The sequence below is a fragment of the Phyllostomus discolor genome, chromosome 3 (genome assembly GCF_004126475.2).
Source record: "Phyllostomus discolor isolate MPI-MPIP mPhyDis1 chromosome 3, mPhyDis1.pri.v3, whole genome shotgun sequence".
Lineage (NCBI taxonomy): Eukaryota > Metazoa > Chordata > Mammalia > Chiroptera > Phyllostomidae > Phyllostomus > Phyllostomus discolor.
Genome location: NC_040905.2, coordinates 116,747,462 through 116,760,448, shown reverse-complemented (window position 1 = coordinate 116,760,448; position 12,987 = coordinate 116,747,462). Strand labels below are relative to the sequence as shown.

The 12,987-nt window shown below is 46.7% G+C and overlaps 1 protein-coding gene across 1 annotated transcript in view; it reads right to left on the bottom strand.

Moving 5' to 3' along the window:
- The window catches only part of KATNIP (katanin interacting protein), a 190,991-nt gene that overhangs the window by 168,728 nt on the left and 9,276 nt on the right, over positions 1-12,987 (bottom strand). The window contains exon 2 of the mRNA XM_036021187.1: positions 3,520-3,575. Coding sequence (XP_035877080.1) covers positions 3,520-3,575 — 56 coding nt within the window. The remainder of the gene's footprint in view (positions 1-3,519; positions 3,576-12,987) is intronic.

The window sequence follows — 12,987 nt, the reverse complement described above, 5'->3', positions numbered from 1 at the left end:
TTTACTTACTAACGATTTTTGAGTAAACTACAATGACCACAATTTCAAAATCATTAATAATTCATGACTAAGGGCCAAAAACTATATAATCTCCACAGGCAGGAACCATAAATACTTGTTTGAGATGAGGCTGAGAATATTTTTACCAGCTACATGGAAAGTATCTACCAACTTGAAGCCAACCATCAAAGATACATTTTTTAGAAATGATTATAAGCTGTTCAAAGCCCCCATCCGGGATGACTCTCCAGGAAGTCTTTGTGGCCTCTGCTGGCACCCCCGAGGGCTTTGTCTGGGTCTCCTCTACACTGTTCGTCATTCTTTCCTTTGCTTATGCCTGTCTGTGCCTGCGAGAGGGCTCAGAGGACGTGAGGACAGGAGTCCTCCAGCCGGGCAGGCACGTGGGGCACCAGGAAGTCCCTGGCTGAGAGCAGGGGTTAGTCACCACCTGTAAGCCACAGCTTCTCGTCCGTGGCTGCACACTGCGTCCACTCGGGGGAATTAAAAAACTCTGATGCCTGGGTCACACTGCCAGAGATTCTGACTTAACTGGTTTGGAAAGAGGCCTGGATAACAGGCTATTTAAAGATTTCATTTATTTTATTTTTAGAGATAAGGGAAGGGAGGGAGAAAAGTATCAATGTGTGGTTGCCCCTCATGTGGCCCCCACTGGGGACCTGGTCTGCAACCCAGTCATGTGCCCTGACTGGGAGTCAAACTGGTGACACTTTGGTTCACAGCCCTCACTCAATCCACTGAGCTACGCCAGCCAGGGGAAATCTCCAATTTTTAAATGTAGCCCTGGCTGGTGTGGGTTGAGCACCAGCCTGTGAACCAAAAGGTTGCCCATTTGATTCCCAGTTAAGGCCTGTGCCTGGGTTGTGGATCAGGTCCCCAGTTAGGGGCATGTGAGAAGCAACCGATCGATGTATCTCTCACACATCGATGTTTCTCTCTCTCTCTTTCTCCCTTCCTTCCCCTCTCTCTGAAAATAAATATATAAAAATAAAATAAAATAAAATAAAATGGGATACCTTATTCTAAAAAATTATAATAGAGTATGGGCCAAATAAAACACATCTTTGGGCTGAATTGGGCCTGGCGAGTTCACTGAGAATAGCTGCCCATCCTCCCTTTGCCGTGCGGCCCACGACCACTCAGAGACGTGCCCAACCCCCATCCAGGGTGGAAACTGTACGCTCACCAGAGAAGGCGTGAGCTGGCCCGTGTAGCCCCACAGCCCAAGGCACGGCCTGCCCCCATCCACTCGTTCTACCTGTCTTTTTCTTGCGTTTCACGGGGACCTAGCTTGATCAGTACCTGGCATCCTGGGTAAGGCGCCAGGCATCAGGAAATGCAGCTTTCACAAACTGAGGGGGAGAGAATGCAGAAAGAGGAGGTGGATGGAAACGGCATGTTACAACACATCAGGAGGAACATCCTCGAAGTTTGTTACCAATTGCTTTCTCTTGTTTTTCTAACCAAGCAAAAGCCCTTTTAGAGAGTCAGCACCCTCTTCTCCAGAGCGCCTGAAACCATCTTACATATCTTTCAGGATTAAAGTTGGATATTGTGATAAACAACCCCATTCTCGGCTTTCTCTCACTTCAAGCACTTTTCAGGAGTGTGATCTGAAATGCGCTTCGGCAACTCACCTGATGAGAGTAGCCAGGAAAGTGGCAATTAGGGGAGTCCAGTTGCCAAGGAGAGAAAAGGAGCAGGGAAAGAGTATTTCTACCAGTTAAACCTGCTAGCCTGCTCCATGGTTTCCCAGCTACCTTCTTAATGTGGATAAATGGGATGCTGTTGTTCTGAAACCTAAGACCTCAGTTAGGTTTAAAGGATCCTGTCATAGAGGGGTTGGTCCCCACCCTTGCTCACTTCACAGAGGGAGACCAGGTGCCTGCAGGCCTTGTGCTCACTCCTATGCTGGCTCCCCCACCCTCAGGTCTCAGGGACTTTGTAGGAGACAGGCACACCTGTGCCTGCTTCCAGAAAATTTTCAGTACCAGAAAGGAGTAGGGGAATCCAGCTTATTCAGCTCCTAGACCACCCACTGGGGCTGACATTTAGATCTTTCCAACGGCATCAAACTTCCCAAGCTACCTTCCAGCCATCATTTCAGGTAGGCTAATCGGACACGAAAACCCACACTGGCTATTTTGGCTACATCTGAGAAAAGAAACAGTAGGCGAGAGGATGAAAGTCATAACAAAGTAAATGGGGCCTTTGCAGTCCAAACCCAGCCTGCCTCCTCAGAGCTCACAGAAAGCAAAAGACCAAGTCTTGCCATTTTTGAGCCCCTGGGTCCAGCCGAGCCTGAGAAACCCCCTTTCCTCATCAGAATTGTGTCCTTTTACAATCAAGAATGTTAGTGCACAAGTGTTGATAAGTCTCAGGATTGGCTGATATTTACAATGAGATATATACCTTCAAAGCCCTTCACCCATAAGACTCAAATTTCAACTCCCCTGAGTGTGAGCCCTCCCTACGGTAGCCCGTGAGCGCCTGCACCGCTCCTCACCTAAGGCTCAACAGTCTGACAACTTTCCTGCTCAGTCTCTATGACTTTGACACGCCATTACTTGGCCTGAAAAACTCCTACTCATTCAGGAGGCAGCCTATACATCAGCTTTTCTGCACAGCCCTTCTTGGCAATCACTGGCAGAATTAGGCGACCCCTTTTCTGCATTGAAATTCTACCTTTTTTGCCCTTCTCTCACTGTGTTGGCACTCTCTCACACTGCATTGCAATGATCTGTTGCACATCTCTTCCAACCACGCCGAGCACGCCCTGACATCAAGAACGGTCCCACCCACGCCTCAGACCCAGCCCTGGAGCCTGGCACAGAGCAGATGGGTTCAGAGTGGTAGGTAGGCTTCAAGAACAGCCACAATGTTTTGTAGATTACCCATCAAGAAGTGAGACCTATTTCCCCACTCCTTGGATCTGGGCTGAGCTTGTGACTTGCTTTGAAATACAGGAAGAGGCAGAAGTGACACCGTGCTGGTTCTGAGCCTAGGACTCAGGAGGTCCTGCAGCTTCCACTCCCAAACTTTTGAAGCCTTGAACCTCCAGGTGGGTGGTTTGCTGGAAGATGAGGGAACAGTGGGGGAGAGCTAAAGCATTCTGGTGCTCAGTCAGCCCCTAGGTGACAGCAATTACCCACAAATGCCTACGAGAGCCCAAGGGCGGCCAGCAGAGCCCGGCCTGTCAGCAGACCTGCCCAGGTAAGCCTAGCCCAAACTGCTGACCCACAGAATTGTGAACTGTATGCATGGTTGTTTTAAGTCACTAAAATTCAGGGTGATTTGTTACACAGACAAAGCTAACTGATACATTCAGCAAGAAATCAATGCTGTAAGTGACACTGGTTGATAACCCTAGTTGCCAACTATCATTTAGTCAGGGACTCCAGCTTGGGATTCAGAGAGGAGACCCAAGATAAGTACCAGCCTGCTCCTTCAGGTCCCTTCCAATAGCTGCCTCCCACCAGCCCTCACCAGTGACACATTTACCTCCTTTTTCTCCCGTGAGCAGGACCGGCTTCTCTCAGCCTTTCGCAGAGTCTGACCTGCAGCAGTTCAAAAGCAGAACCAGAGATTAAGGCTGTTTTAAAACAGCTAGTTTATCACCATGAAAGCTTTTTATTTGCAAACTGGATAGACAGGACCAATCATAATCAAATGATTTTAAGAAAATGCAGCCTATTATTATAATGGGAAAATGGTATGCTCTTATCTTAAAATAAACCAACGGCAAGGAAATGGCAATTCACACACGTTATTTGACTATAATGAACAAAGCCTCAGCTCTTTAATCTGGAACATTATCTGTGCTCTGCAAGGGCAGTCAGACTCTAGTTTTCCCAGTCGAGTTGCATTTTTATTAAATTGTTTGGATTATACAGAATGCATTCCACTGTGTGCATACACATAACCTTTGCTGAGTGAATGCATCCCAATGCACCGCACCAAACCCCCAAGGTCGGACACACGGGTGACTGTACAGATGTGAATTAAGCAGGAGTCACCCACGTTTCACATAGGGGGCAACTGCAGGGAGAATGGTTGCTGTGCTCGGAAAACTAGAACACTGACACTTGAAGGCACGCGTAAATCCAACAGATCAACATCAGAATGTTGAAATACGCTGTTTCAAATGCCGTTTTCAGAACTTTTATGGCAGTGTCCCTTATAAAAGAATTTCTTGATGAAGAATTAATGGATTGCCTTGGTTTTGAGAGAGAAAATAACAGCCACTGCACATTGCCAATGCTCCTCCTCAACTGTCCGGGCTTCGCTCCTGAGTGGCTGTTTGTGAGAACGTCACAACCACATGCCCTGTTAGCCAGGAGCACTCAGCAGGCAGGAGGGAACAGGTTATGCGATGACTTACTGAGAGGCAAGAGCTGGGAACTGAGTCTTGGAGGAAAGACTTCTGTCGTAGGACGTGGTCCCTTTCCGCGGGCCCACACAGGGCGGGCATGATGGGGTGAGGCCCCAGCTGGCCAGAAAGCACAAGTCAAGGGACAGTGCTCTTTCTAAGAAGGTGAGAGTAAGGGAAGAACAGAGGCCCAAATATGAACTTCTGGCCAAATTTTGGGGCCAATATATAAAAGGATTTAGAAAGAGACACCTGAAGAATTTATAGGAGACCTTGGATTACACAGGATCGTGGTATGGTAGACATCTTTTGGGTCATCTGCTCAGCCAAAATGACACCCTAAACTGCCCCGTTGAGCTTCCTCTCCTCCTCATCCCCAGATGGGACCCTGACCCAGCTGCAGCCAATCAGAATCCCAGCCTCAGGAAAACCTAAATTGGCTCTGAGACAGAGAGGGCAAGAGGGCCGGAGCAGGGCTATCTCTGCGCGTGGGCTTTGTCGCTGTGAGCAGCCAGCCGCCTGCCTTGCAGACAGACTAACAGAGAATGCCAAGATGGGACGCACTCATCTGAAACTGACTGCGTGCCTGCCTTCGTGCTCCACAGACATGCCCTTGCCAGGGGTGTCAAACTCATTTTCACCGGGGGCCACAGCAGCCTCACGGTTGCCTTTGAAGGGCCGAAATAATTTTAGGACTGTATAGATGGAACTACTCCTTAGCTGTTAAGGAGTTGAATTACATTCGGCCCTTTGAAGGCAACTGCGAGGCTGATGTGGCCCCCGGTGAAAGTGAGTTTGACACCCCTGCCTTAGACTATTCTGTGTTTGTCTGTCTGTCCATCTCCTTTCCTTCCTTCCTTCCTTCCTTCCATGGGTTTTGGGGGGTTTTTTGCCTTAAGACAAAGAACCTGGGAAAATGTAGCACCGTGGTGTAGGATGTCAGCAGCTGGGGAGGCTGTGCACACGTGGGCACAGGGGCTACAGGAAAACTCTCTGTGCTGCCTATATAATTTTGCTAGGAACATAAAACTGCTGTAAAAAATAAAGTTCATTAAATGTTTTTAGAAAAGAGGCCAGGATAGCCCTGGCTGGTGTGGCTCAGTAGATTGAGTGCTGGCCAAAAGGTTGCTGATTTAATTTCCGGTCAGGAACATGCCTGGGTTGCAAGCCAAGCCCCCAGTTGGGGGCTGCAAGAAGCAACCAATTGATGTATCTCTCACACATTAGTGTTTCCTCCCCCTCTTTCTCTCTCCCTTCCCCTCTCTCTAAATAAATAAATAGAGTCTTTAAAAAGAAAACAAAACAGGCCAGGATATAGGGATCAGGTGATCTGAGCCATTAGGGCCCATTTTATCTCGACCTCCTGACCCCTGAGGCTCTGGGGCAGGAGCCAGGGTAGGCAGCTCCCACACACCCTTGTCTACACCTGCTCTAGCTGTCAGTGGAAGGGCAACCCAGGTGATATAGATCATGTAATACAAAGCCAGGGGCTCGGAGATGGGCCTGAGCTGGAACTGGCCAGAGTGGGCTGGAGGCCAGGGGGCAGGCAAAGATGTTTTTAGTAGCAGAAGTAGTTCTAAGACAAGTAAAATGCCAGCAGGAACAAGTAGGAGCAGGAGAGAAACAGAGCCAGGCCAGGGCGAGCATGGCAGACTCCAGAGTCTTGCTGAGGCCCTTCCTGCATGGGGGGGCGGGGGGGGGGGCAGGGGCACACATCCAGGGATCTGGTCCAGGGGACAGCTAGCCAGTCATGGCACCCTGGGTAAGTCACAGGATCCAGCAGGATCTCTCTGGACCATATTTACTTCCTTTAAAAAAAAATACGAGGCTTAATCACCTCTGGGTTTGCTTTTCTTGTATAAAATTCTGCTACACCAATAAGGAACAGTTTAAAAAAAACATTAAACTGAGCCATAAAAACAAAATATTAATACAAAAGTCACAGAGCTTAACTACTGAAATATGAAAGCAAATCTCTGCACTGGAGTAAATTAGAAGCTTCTTTATTCATTAAATTGGAAAAGCATGTGCTTATTTTCCAATGAAGATAATTCGCTCTAATTACACGCATTGGTTATCTAATGCCCCTGCCTTCACACCCCTGAGCCCTTCTCTCCTGCAGGTAGCTCCACGTGGAGTCAGCTCCTTGCTGCTGAGGATGGAAGGACCACATTCTACCATACCTGTCTGCTGCATTTAGATTCTCTGAGTATCTTTCTACCTATATCTTATTTTATTCTCACAACAATTTGGGGAGGGAAGTAGAAGAAGTAACATTAATATATATGCTGCTTGCAACACTAAGGGCACGTTCCTCTGTGTTTTGCAAGGTGACCTGCCAGATTCAGCCATGACACTATAGTAAGACCAAATGTAAATGACGCCTGAGTTCCTCACGTTGTAAAACAGGTGTGCACCTCAGGAAAGGTAAAAAGAAGTGAATGCACTGATTTTTTTTAACTATAACATCATTCTCCCACTTACGATTTTACAGAGATTTTATCTACACTTAGGATTTATCCTCAGTGGTAGAAAAACCCTGACATTTAGTTTTCCTTTGCTCTAGATGCAGAAAACAGTACTCATCACCGCCATTTAGGGGGTGCTGTACCTTCCTGGGATGTTAGCTTCTGGAGTCAGAAGGCAAGGGAAAATCAACATCAAAGTTATCCCTGAAAAGGAGCCTTGAACCTCCTGTAAAGTAGGGTCTCCAGGACACAGCCTTTCATATCCACTGCTGTGGACAAATATGCATGTGTGATATTTGATGCACGTGGAAATGTATGATACATAATTTTAAAATACATGTGTAAAATATGGTTTTATGGTATTTCTAACTGAACTATTCATATTGTAATTACTCCCTCTATTTTTCTCTTGGGGTTGGAGGAGAGTGGTGGGGGTGGAGACAAGAGCGGAGCATGGAGTTCCTGAAAGTTCAATGCCTGGTTGCTCCAACTCCCCGGTACTGGACACCTAACACGTGCCAGGTCTATTTTGTCACGACCACTCCTTTAGACCAGGGGTCAGTGACTTTTCTCTGTAAAGAGCCAGATAGTCAATATGCCTTACTCTACAGGCCATAAAGTCTCAGGTGCAACTGCTCAGCGCTGCCACTGATGTGTGAAAGCGGCCACAGGCACTGTGTAAACAAACAGAGGCGGCTGCGCTCCTATGACACCTGACTCACAAAAGCAGGCAGCAGGCTAGACTTGGCCCACTGGCCATAGCTTGTTGACGCTTGCTTCAGATAAACAGTGTGGTTCCCACTCTACAAACCAATGATGAAATAAAGAACAAACTGAGGGTGAGTGACTGAGCTGCCTGCTCAAGGCCACATAAAGGTACCTTGTTAAACAGCAGGCCTTGATGCGCCCCTAATCCCACCATTGCCATCACATCATCCTCAGCCTGAGCATCAGCATCATCACTGTCACTGCCACCATCACCATTATCACAGCTACCATGTGAGCTCACCTTAATCAGGACTTACTGTGTGTCCCGCACTGAGCTCCAGGCTAAGTAGGTAAATCAACTCATTTACTCTTCACGGCTGCCCCATGAAATAGGTGCTGTGATTATCCCACTTGTCAGATGAGGGCACTGAGCCCCGAGGAGGTTAAAAAAATGTGTTCAGTGTCACAGAGCTCATGAGTAGAGGAGCCGTGATTGAATCTGGGCAGTTTGGTCCCAGGGCCTGCAGGCCTCTCTACTATGCTACTCTGCGCCTGGGTTGGACCTTTAAGGACAAGTACAAGAAAGCCAGAATGCAGTGGGGGAGAAGACTGATTTAAGTAATTCTTTCTGTGACACAGCGTTTTAATGTATTTTGGTCTCTTAAAGCAATTAATAAGAGGCTGAAGGAAGATGGAGCTCCCTACTAGCCATATAAATGCCATAAAATGCCAAATGTGGAAAGGCCAACTTGGCAGTCAAAACTCGCTCCCTGCCTTGACTGGTGTGGCTCAGTGGGCTAGGCATCGTCCCACAAACCAAAAAGTCACCAGTTCAATTCCCGGTCAGGGCACATGCCTGGGTTGCAGGCCAGACCCCCAGTTGGGGCGTGTGAGAGACAACCGATGGATGTTCCTCTCACATCGATGTTTCTCTCTTTCTCTTCTTCCTTCCTTCCTCTAAAAAATAAATAAATAAAATCTTTAAAAACAAACAAACAAACTCATTCCCCTCTACTCAGGTGAAATGCTCAGCCTTGGCAGGCAGGGCTGGGCTTTGGGGACTGAGGTGCCAGTGGAAATCCTGCAGCAAAGGCGGCCCCTGCAGGGCCCTGCCCCTCACAAAGGGATTTTGAACAAAGAATTCTTTTCTCCCTACTGGGTTATTAAAATAAGCTTATTTCGCCCTGGCTGGCGTAGCTCAGTGGATTGAGCGCGGGCTGCGAACCAAAGTGTCGCAGGTTCGATTCCCAGTCAGGGCACATGCCTGGGTTGCAGGCCATGACCCCAGCAACTACACATTGATGTTTCTCTCTCTCTATCTCCCTCCCCTCCCTCTCTAAAAATAAATAAATAAATAAATAAAATCTTTAAAAAAATAAGCTTATTTCTTCTGTTCTCCAAATATGAGGACTCACATTGCTCGTTTTACATGTCTATACAATTTAATTTAAATGACAGAAGATGTCCCACTGAAACCCCACTTTCTCTCACCTATCTGTCTGGCAAAAATCCAGAGGCTTGACAGTACACTGTTGGCAAGAGATGGGAAGAAGGCACTTCTGAGCATTGTTGGAAGAAGAAAATGATACAGCCCTTTGGAGGATATTTTGGCAATATCCTCAAAAGTACAAATGTATTTTCCCTGTTGAGCTAACAATATGCTAGGAATCTACCGTGAAGAAATATCTCCACAAACAGGAAAAATAATGCATGCACAAGGTATTCACTGTAATATAATCCATAACGGCAAATATTAGAAATAACCCATAAGTCCAAGAGTAGGGACTGGCTGAATAAATATGGTGAATCTACATAATGCAATGGAATACTATGCAGTTAGAAGAAAGAATAGGTAAGCTCCTTATATATTTTGTAGGTAGCCATATGTTAAGTGAAAAAAATCAAGGGGTAGAAAGTATATGTAGTATTTAATTTTCTCTAAAGAAGAGGGAAATAAGAATGTATATTCATATCGGTTTTATTGGTACAGTGAACCACCCAGAAAGCACTTGCACAAGACTGACTTCTCAATGTATATTTTATATTGTTTTTATTTTTTAATGATTATTTGGATCTATTTCCTATTCAAGAAACTAAAATAAACTTACAATATTAAATGTTCAAAAGACTGATTCAAATTTTTTAAAGATATAATATAATGAGAAGTGCTGCCGACCTCCCCATGTGAGGTCTGAGGGGGTGGTCTACGGAAGTGAGATGAAGTAGCCTCCAAGAACCCTGGGACTCAAAGCTTGCGGGAAAGAGAACACAGTATTTTCAGAAAACAAACTGCCTTCTTTTAAGAGATCAATTTGTAATGCATGAGAGATAAGAATGAAATGACAAAATGGTTTCTGGAAACACAATTTATTAGCTAAGCCAATAGGTTATTGGTGACCTGCTCATTTATCTGAGGGCAAAGTTTTTATGAAATGGCTGGACGAGATAAGAAATGAAAAAGAAAAGGGAAAGGACACTCGAGATCTGTTCTGGGAATCACGGTGTCCTCGTGCTTCCTAAGCACCTACCGCTGTAGGTTTGACAGCTCTTGGGATTCCCTGCCATGTGCAACAACAAAGCCACTTGGCTCAGAGAAGCTAAGTAACTTGCCTGAGGCCACAGAGCAAGGAAGGAGAACCATTAGCAATGAATGAGTCGGTCTGGCTGCTAATCCAGTGTTCACGACACCCTGCTGCCTGCCTGCACGCCCTCCTTCAATTCCAGGAACAAGTGCACCCCAGCTCCACTGTCCTTACTGCCCTCACGCCCACATGCCTTCAGCTCCATCCCAGCTTCCTGGGCCTTGATCCTGACTTCAACTACAGCTTTTGCAAAGACAAGTACGATGGAGTACCGGTCGCAGGATGGCGACCGGGCAGCCTGAGGAGCACTTGCCTGGCCTCATCGGGAATCACTACTTGGCTCCAGCTGCAGGTTTCCACTCAGGAATGTGGGCTGAGTTTTGTTGGACAAGATTTTTCCAGAGAAATCCAGTTTTATGAGAAAGCTCCTAAGTTCTATTTTTTTTTAAGATTTACTTAATTAGAGAGAGAGGGAAAGGGAGGGAGAAAGGAGGAGAGAAACATTGATGTAGGAGAGATAACATCAGTCAGTTGCCTATCACACATCCCCAACTGAGGACTTGGCCCAAAACCCAGACATGTGCTCTGACTGGAAATTGAACCAGTGACCTTTAGGTTTGCAGGTTGGTGTTCAATCCACTGAGCCATACCAGCCAGAGCAAGAGAAAGCTTCTAATTTTTACATGCTGACATAGTAACTTAAAACAATTTTTTAAAGTTCTGTATAGCCCTAACGAAACAGGCCTCTAGTTTCCAACAGAAGAGGTAACTGGGCAGAAGACTGGAAAATGTCTGGCTCTTTGCATTATTTCTTTTTTTCAAAATACTTTAATTTTTTTAAAGCGAGGGGAAGAAAAAGAGGGAGAGAAACATTGATATGAGAAAGAAACATCAATCAGTTGCCTCTCATACATGCCCCAACTGGGGATTGAACCCACAACCCAGGTATGTGCTCTGACCAGGAGTCGAACCTGAGACTCTTCATTTTGGGGGACAAAGCCCAGCCGACTAAGCCACACTGGTCAGGGCCCATTATTTCCTTGGCTCAAAGCCATGGACCCTTTTATTGGGGTCGGGGAGGCCTCTTTAAAGACATGACAACAACAACAGAAATCTGCCAGACAAAGAGCAGGACTGTCGGGAAGCCCCATAAACATTGGGTCTGAAACACGTTCTCCCCCTCGAACCCCCCCACCCCGTGCGCCTCCAGGCTGGTGCTGGGCCTTGTGGTTACTTCTGTCTTCTGAAAGCCTGGAACAATATCCCTGCCACTCTTCCTTTGCATTTTCTGTGTAACTTGAATTCCCAGGGCCCAGTTTACTGCCAAATTACCTGAGATAAACAAGCCATGCTAAGAGCCTCTTTTCCTTTCCAAACCTAAACAACAGCTGGCAGCTGGAAATGGTTATTTATAACCTGCACACCAATATGTGCATTTGCTTGTTTAGAAACACTTAGCCATGCATTCTCTGGCTGCCCTAACAGATGAGAGCCTAGGGACACTGCTATGCAGTGGCTAAGAGGGTTGGACATCGGGTCAGCCTGTTTGGGAATCCTAATTGCCCCCATTCCATTACAATCAATCATCAGGGTTAAGACTGTACATGTGAAACACCTAGAATAGTGCCCTGTGCCTAGTAGGCACTTAGCACTTAGTAGTTTCCTCACGCAGAAACAGCTGGCTGTTCATGGATCTCATCAAGTTCTGTTTCATTCTGGCACCCAAAACTGTCCGTTCCTCTCCATCATCCCTGCATGAACCCTGCCATCTTTTTCACTAGCCACCCAGATAGGTCTCTTGCCTCCACTATTGCTGGGCTTTTCCCAGGAAGCCACCTAAAAATAAGCCTGTATCACATGTCTACCTGACGACGCTCCAGTGTGTTTCCCTCTCCCCTTACTTGCACTCACACCCCCGCAGCTACCCAGTCCCTCTTCTGCTCCTCCGACTCAGGATTCCTTCCTGCCTCGGGGCCTCTGCCCTCATCCTCTTGGTCTTCTCATCAATCGGATCTCAGCTTAAAGGGACCAACCTCAGGGTGGAAGAGCCCCCAGCCTTCTCTGCTTTAATCTGCAGGCCACTCATCTGATCTGCTTCTTGATGTGTCCATGGTCTGTCTCCTCCACTAACTATCGGCTTTGTGAAGAGGAGGCCGCTGTCTGGCTTTTCTATCACTGAATCCCCCTCACCTGCAACAGCGCCTGGAATGGAGTAGTGATAAATCGGCAGACCTTTCTGGAACTGATGGCTGCGTGAATGACCAAATTTCTGAAAGGACAATGCCAGAAGGGATCAGAGGCACGATGACCTCTGGGATAGCTGGAAAGGCTTCACTGTCTCTCACAATGCAGTTTTCTGACCCTTTCCCCTGCTCTTTCTGGGATGGTGAAGCAAAATATGACAGAGTAAGTTTAATACACCATTGGAGATAATTGGATAATATTGATTTTTTTTTCATTTGAAATAGTGAAATTAAGTAAATGGCACACTTCTGTAATCTAATTAGTGGCCTATGTAACAACATGCTTCCAGACCAAAAGTGTACTTAGGTCCACTTCTGCAGCCACCATACAAGGTCCCAAACCCATTACCACTGCACACCCCAACCCAGCCCCATCCTCCCATCCCGGGCCCCCCCACCCCCTGACAGAAAAGCAGTGATATTGCATTTGTGAAAATACAGGGTGGGGCAAAAGTAGGTTTCCAGTGTGAATATGCAAAAGAGATCTTAGTCTCATGTTATTTTTCACACAAACAACTGTAAACCTACTTTTGCCTACCCTGCCTATGTATACCCAAACTAAAGTGTCTTCTGAGTATTTGCATCCACCCCCCAAAAAA